This window comes from Cucurbita pepo, chromosome 18 (assembly GCF_057944985.1).
Source record: "Cucurbita pepo subsp. pepo isolate OVF chromosome 18, ASM5794498v1, whole genome shotgun sequence".
Classification (NCBI taxonomy): domain Eukaryota; kingdom Viridiplantae; phylum Streptophyta; class Magnoliopsida; order Cucurbitales; family Cucurbitaceae; genus Cucurbita; species Cucurbita pepo.
The window spans coordinates 245,988-253,028 of record NC_141815.1 but is presented as its reverse complement, the minus strand read 5'-3'; the positions used below and the strand labels follow the sequence as shown (position 1 = coordinate 253,028).

The 7,041-nt window shown below is 38.9% G+C and overlaps 1 protein-coding gene and 1 non-coding gene across 2 annotated transcripts; both read right to left on the bottom strand.

Annotated features, from left to right (window-relative positions):
- Positions 1 to 1,952: 1,952 nt before the first annotated feature.
- LOC147786745 (uncharacterized) lies at positions 1,953 to 2,426 on the bottom strand. Its single transcript, XM_087119696.1, has one exon. It carries the CDS (start codon positions 2,424 to 2,426, stop codon positions 1,953 to 1,955), a length of 474 nt encoding a protein of 157 aa, XP_086975822.1.
- On the bottom strand, positions 1,984 to 2,123 carry LOC111780757 (small nucleolar RNA Z247). Its single transcript, XR_002812901.2, has one exon. It is a non-coding gene; the product is annotated as a small nucleolar RNA Z247 (small nucleolar RNA).
- Positions 2,427 to 7,041: the final 4,615 nt, after the last annotated feature.

Sequence of the window (7,041 nt, the reverse complement as noted above, 5' to 3'; positions counted from 1 at the left end):
TTGCGAGGGGAGCAATCAGTGCTACAGTAGTCGGTCGACCAGCGGCTAAAGATCCGATCGGGCATTGCGCACTCCGAGGTTAGCCAGGAGATCAGTCCCAGGATCAGAGCCTAAAGAATCTAAGTGGGGCCCAGGTGATGCAGAATATCATCTGCTGGCGGAGGATCCAAGGCCCCAATCATTGGCAGAACAACCGATGCCGATTCGCGCGACAGTGACGCGGAGGATTGCAGCAGCAACCTCGAAGCTGATGTGGGCACCGACTTTTCTACATCTAAAGAGTAAGTAGCACAGATATATGCATATGATCATTCTCCAAATTAGTACTGTTGTTACCAAATGTAAGGTGCACAAATCAGGGGCATTGTGCGTCGGCTGCAAGGTTGGAGAAGAACTGGGTGGGGCTCTCTTGTACGGAAAAACATTTTCATCAAATATGACGTCTCTAGAAATATAGACATGACCAAAATCGGTGTCAAGACACTTATACCCTTTATGTAAAGAACTGTACCCTAGAAAGACACATTCCTTGGATCGAAAAGAGAGCTTTTGTTTATTAGAAAGGCGAAGATGAGGCCAACAAGCACACCCAGAAACTTTTAATAAGGAGTAATTTGGTGGGGTATGAAAAAGACGCTCTAAGGGGCATTTGTTATCGATGACACGAGTAGGAAGACAATTGATGAGATGTGGCTGTAAGAAACGCGTCATCCCAAAATTTAATAGGTACATCAACATGAGCTAGAAGGGCTTTTCAACAATATGATGGTGCTTGCGATTAGCAGACCCATTTTGTTGATGTGTGTGAGGGCACGAAACACGATGAGCAATTCCAAGGGAACGAAAGAATGTGTTATGAATTTTATGATATTTCTCACCCCAATCAGACTGGACACACTTGATTTTAGTATCCAAGAGGCACTCAACATGAGCCTGGAACAGCAAAAGTATACGTGGAGCTTCTGTACGATCATGCATCAAATAGATCCACGAAAAGTTACTGAAATCATCAATGAAGCTGATATAATATTTAAAGCCCCCAACATATGGAGGTGCAGGATCTCAAACATCCGAAAAAATCAATTCCAAAGGTGACAAAGACCTATGAAAAGAATTATTATATGGTAACTGATGACTTTTTGCTAATTGACACGCATTACAAACTAGCAAAGGTGACTCACTAGCACACAAAATTTTATTGAGATGCAAAATTGACTTTACTACTTGAAATGAACAATTCCAAAGGTGACAAAGGCCTATCCAAGACATGCATGCCATTGAGCATGAGTAGTAGATTTACTCACTAAGGTGTTTGAGATCATCGACATCTGATGGCTTAATAGGATAGAGACCAGACTCACACCTCCCATCTAGAAGCCTTTTCCTCAACCATTGATCCTTAATAGAAAAATGCCAAGGATGGTATTCAAAGAATACGTCATTATCACAATAAAATTTATGAACAGAAAGAAAATATTTGGAAATTTCAGGCGCATGCAAAATATTACGCTATGCAAGAGGACGAGTAGCAGTATTAATTGAAGAATGACCAGTATGCAAAATTCACAAACCTGCTCCATTGTCGACTTGAACTTGTTCACCTCCATGATAACGTTCACGCACAGCGAGACTATCCTGTCATTGGTGATATGATTAGTGGCACCTGTGTCGCTGTACCAATTTGGATCAATCTTGTAAGAGTAAGTAGCCGCCAGTGTCGTAGAAGGAGGTTCATCTTGATAGGACTCATCCATCCTATGCTAGCATCGAATGACAGTATACCCCACTTTGCCGCAGATCTGGCAGGAAGGACAAGCAAAAGGGTCACGACGATCACCAGTAGAACGAGAGGGCGCACCACCTCGAGAACGGCCACAACCACGATCCCCATGCCCACGGTTCTTCTGCTAACCACCACGACCAGCATAATTGGCCAAAGATCTATGATTTAACTAAAGTTCAACCTGGTGTTGTAGTTGGCGAGCTTCAAACACCATTAGATGTGCAAACACATCAACAAGCATGAGGGCTTCACTCTTGGTAGTCATCGAGGGGACGAAGGGATCATAGTCAGGACGAAGACCAGCGAGGAGGTACGCGATCACGTCATCATCCCGCAAGGCAGAGCCGGCGACGACCAGCTCGGTAGCTAGCCCTTTGATCTTAACACGGATCTGAACAGTGCGAGCACGAGTTGACGACAAAAACATCCGCTGCAGGGTATCCCACGCCTCCTTGGACATAGTAGCGGCAACCACATCGCGAAGAATCTCCTCATACATAGAGGAGAAAAGGCTGCTTATGACCTGTTGATCCTGATCATACCACCGATCATAGGCCGAATTAGAGACCAGGTCAACATCAGCAGCGGTTGAGGAAGGGACCAACTTGGCAAGTGCAACAATGGTGCCATTGAGGTAGCCCATAAGTTTCGTACTTCTTAGGTAGGGGAGGAGCTGAGCGCGCCATATGATGAAGTTGTTCTGGTGAGACAGATTGTGAGAGCATGACGGAGAGAGATTGGGCCAAAGGTCGACGTCATGGTAGATGAGATCATGTTAGAGATGATGGATGGGGAGGAGGAAGATATGATAGACATTGTTAATGAATAAACCTTGGCTTTAATACCATGTTAGGTTGAATGTCATTGTGACTTATATGGGTCACGACCTCATGTATTTATAGATGTGTACAATGAGGATTACATGGTGAGCGTGGATACATGGTAACAAATTAGGAAATTAGTTGATTCTCCCTGATCTATGGTAACAAACCAGGAAACCCGTAGATTTTCGTTCATTCATGGTAACAAACTAGGAAATCCGTAAATTTTCGTTCATTCATGGTAACAAACCAGGAAATCACCAGATTCTGGTTGATCCATGGTAAAAAACTAGAAAATCAGTAGATTAGACATGAAGTTTAACAGAAATTAGTGATACCCGTTGGAGTTATTTTAAGAAAGGAGTGGTGAGAGATGAGAAGTAAGAGGTGGGAAATAAGCTACATTTTTTTCCTTTTTCTTTTATCTCTAGAATTGCTTAAAATTTTGGGGTTGGTCTTTAAAAAAAATGCAATTGCTGACAACCAGATGTTATGTTTGGCGCCTCGGATCCTCCGCTAGCAGATGTTATGTTTAGATTGTCTTATGTGACCGTTGAAATAATTATTGTATGAATCGCACGTTATGAATGTTGGATCGGTATGGCAACCCTAGAGGGGGGTGAATAGGGTTTTAACGATAAAAGTGTTTAAACATGATTAATTTTTCTAATGATAAAACTTTTTACAAATAAGTAGAAGATAATAATTACTAGAACAAAATAATTAAAGTCAAAACAATAATCAAGTAGAACATGCAATAACTCACAATAATAATTTTGAAATTAAATAGGAAAGAGTTAGAGAAAATGACACCGTAGTTTGATAGTGGTTCGGTCAAACTCGACCTACTCCACTCCCCAAGCGCCTCTTGGGAATTTGAATAAAGAACTTTCTCGACTCTTTCCACGGATCTGAGCCAAACCGCTACACCGCTCTTTTTACGAGTTCAAGAGCAAACTCAATCCTTTCCACGGCGCAGGATCAAACCGATACAAGTATTTGAGTTTGATAATAACACACTACAACTCTCTCAAAGAGTAGATTTACAATTTTGGATACTCACAACTATTTCCTCACAATACAATAATAATCCCTCTCAAGAATAAGATGAAAAGAAATAAACTTGTAAGCTTGGAGAGAGCAACAAACAATGGAGACTTTGAACAAATGAGGATTGGAGAATGTATGTAAGTTGTGTATTTTAAAATGTGGGAAAGATGAGTTTATATAGAGGAGAAAAGTGGCAAAATGTAGGATTGAATATTGACCATTGGATTGTGTTAGGAATAATGGAAGGTGGAGATTAAAAGTAAATAAATAAGAAAATTTTATAAATTCATTTATTTCAAAATTTTAATATAATAGTAATATAATATAATAATAATAAAAAGTGATGTGAGTAACGGTCAAATGAAATTCAAAATTTATTATAAATATAATAATATAATAATAATAAAAATTATGTGAGTAACTACCAAAATTTTAAAATATAATAATATAATATAGTAATAATAAAAATCGATGTGAGTAACGGTTAGATTCAAATTTATATTTTGTAAAAATAACTTTATTTAAAAATATAATAATAAGAAAAACTCCACCATTTGTTACTCTCCCAAAATCATAAATGTCATACTTTGATATATTTTGATTTGTCCATCATTTTGATTTTGCTGCCACATCATCACGTCGGGTATGTTGTCTCGACTGTAATTTCTTCGTTTTAGCTCTGATTTGAGTAATTGAAAAGTCGTTGAAATTGTTATTCCCGACCTTATACTGTGGACAGTTCAAAATACTGAAAATAGTTAATAATTAAAAAGTAGGTTTGTTATCATCAAAATATCAATTAATTGATTGAAATTAATTAAAGTGAGATGAAGGGCCAAAAAGCCAACAATGAAATGTTATGTTAAAAACATGGAACGTTATGTTATGTCTTCTAAATTGTATGTATACAACATGATATGAATAACATGATATCAAGATAAATGACATGAAATATAACCATGTTAGAGTTATGCATGATAAGAGAACTGAAAAATGAGAAATAATATGATATGAATGAAAAACTATAGTGGGGTTATATTTAATAATGTTGAAAATAGAAAAATATTGGGACCTCATGCATTATGTGTGCTCATGCATCGGGGGATACCCCTATTCCATCACGAGGGTACCGACGCCTATACCACTAGGCAGGAGAACTATCATTATGTTTTACATAATGTTGCCGTAATGGTTACTAATTCTAATGGGTATCCGACATAAAGAGCTGCCAAAGCATGCTCGCCCGACAACGAAAGGGACCTAGTGGTATGCGAACTGGCTGGTGAGTCCATACTCGTACGTATGGGCTGTGTGTAAAGTATATGGTACACATCCAAGCTGTCGTTTAAGATAGTGCCATAGAAAAATAGACTGATATGATAGGTCCAATAATTGCATTAACATGTTCTTGCATTTAACCCCAATAGTGGGGTCACTTACCGAGTATTTCCTTAAATACTCAAGCCACGTGCTACTTCTATTTCAGTTTAAGGCAAGACATTTCTTTATAGTTGACGACGACATAGCAACACGAGATCATGACACATGCATAGGGTAGTCACATTTATTTTCATCGACTTAGGCTAGAATATGATGTTTTTAATTTAAACGTTTATTTATTTTATTTAGTCTTTTGTTATACGTTTTAAAGGTGTTTTCAAAACACGTAAGTCAATGACTGTGTTTTAAGATTAAGGTGATGTTTTATAACAGTTTAAAGGAAGTATTTGCACATTCAATGTTCATGATATGTATACAGTGACAACATTAAATTAAGTAAAAGATTTTGGGTCGTTACACTGAAATAGTGACCCACGACATCACAGTTCGTTCGAAAACAACCTTTTCTTCGCCGACGATAATACCACGTTGAATACTACGAAGAAGGGCATCGTTTAAACTACTGTGGTGTGTCTGGAGTCTTTGGTCGTTGCTTCTATAACGTGTGTCGTTTGTTACAGCATTTGGTCGGGTATCTTTGTCTCGTCGACGTCATACTTCGAGAAGGAGTTTTGTGAACTTTTTTCTCTTTGCGCTCAGTTTATTCTCAATGGCATGAGTGTGGAGTGGGATGTTGAGGGCGGTTTCTTAAAGAAGAGGGCGAAAGATTGGGTCATGGGTGGTTCATGCTACCCCGTGTATATTATCAATAATGGCGTCTAAAAAAGAAGCATGCTCGTTAGTGTTTGAATTCCTTTTTGTTATCCTTAACATGCTTAAGATTGTAAGGTTGTCTAAATTTTCTGATTATAGTGATCTAATAACTGACGTTAGATCTCAATGTCACTTGGCTGATGAAGCTCGCTCACAAACCATCTTGAAGTACTAATCAGATCATTCGTGTTACTAAAATTAGGGGAATGAAAGACATTAAAACAATGAGTTCCCAGACAATATAGTTCGAATGACTTATACCAAGAATGATATAGACAGATCACCAACAATGAAAAAGATATACGAGACAAGAAAATTGTAGAAAATTTTTGCAATTTTGCTTCCCCAAAACGCCTCACACCAATGTAGAGAGTATTATTTGTTTATAAACCCATGATCATTCCCTACATTAGCCCTCGAACACAGCACGCCTCCCCTTAATCAAGGCTCGACTCCTTTTGAGTCTGAATTGAGGAGCCTTGCCTCATTTTTCTTTTTGGAGTCCTTTGTTCGACATTTGAGGTATCCACAATGGTATGATATTGTCCACTTTGAGCATAAGCTCTCATGGCTTTGCTTTGGGCTTCCCCAAAAGCCTCACCGCAATGGAGAGAGTATTCTTTGTTTATAAACCCATGATCATTCCCTAAATCAGCCCTCGAACAAAGCACGCCTCCCCTTAATCGAGGCTGCTCTTATGGCTTTGCTTTGGACTTCCCCAAAAGGTCTCACACGAATGGAGAGAGTACTCTTTCTATAAACCCATGATCATTCCCTAAATTAGCCCTCGAACAAAGCACGCCTCCCCCTTAATCGAGGCTAAGACTCCAACTCGACTCCTTTGGAGTCTTAGTCATTTTTTTACTAGAAACGACATCTCTTATCTCAATGACACCACAGGGATATTAAATGAATGGAATTGGGATATGGATGGAATATAATGAAATAGAGCCACTACGAAGAAGTTCCGGGAGTTACGAAGGAAACCTCGAGCTCATATTGGTCATGGGTTGAGAACGGGAATTGAATTCTCTGAAACCTAATTTACCGTTGTTCCTCAATAGCTCAGTGGTAGAGCGGTCGGCTGTTAACCGATTGGTCCCTTTTTCTTTTTGGAGTCCCTTGTTCACTCGACTCCTTTGGAGTCTTAGTCATTTTTGGAGGCTTGACTCCTTTTTCTTTTTGGAGTCCCTTGTTAGATGAATACCATGTTAGATGAATACGACTCTCTAC

Excerpts from the sequence above, each read along its gene's own strand:
- LOC147786745 (XM_087119696.1), bottom strand. The coding sequence starts at position 2,426 with ATGGGCTACCTCAATGGCACCATTGTTGCACTTGCCAAGTTGGTCCCT.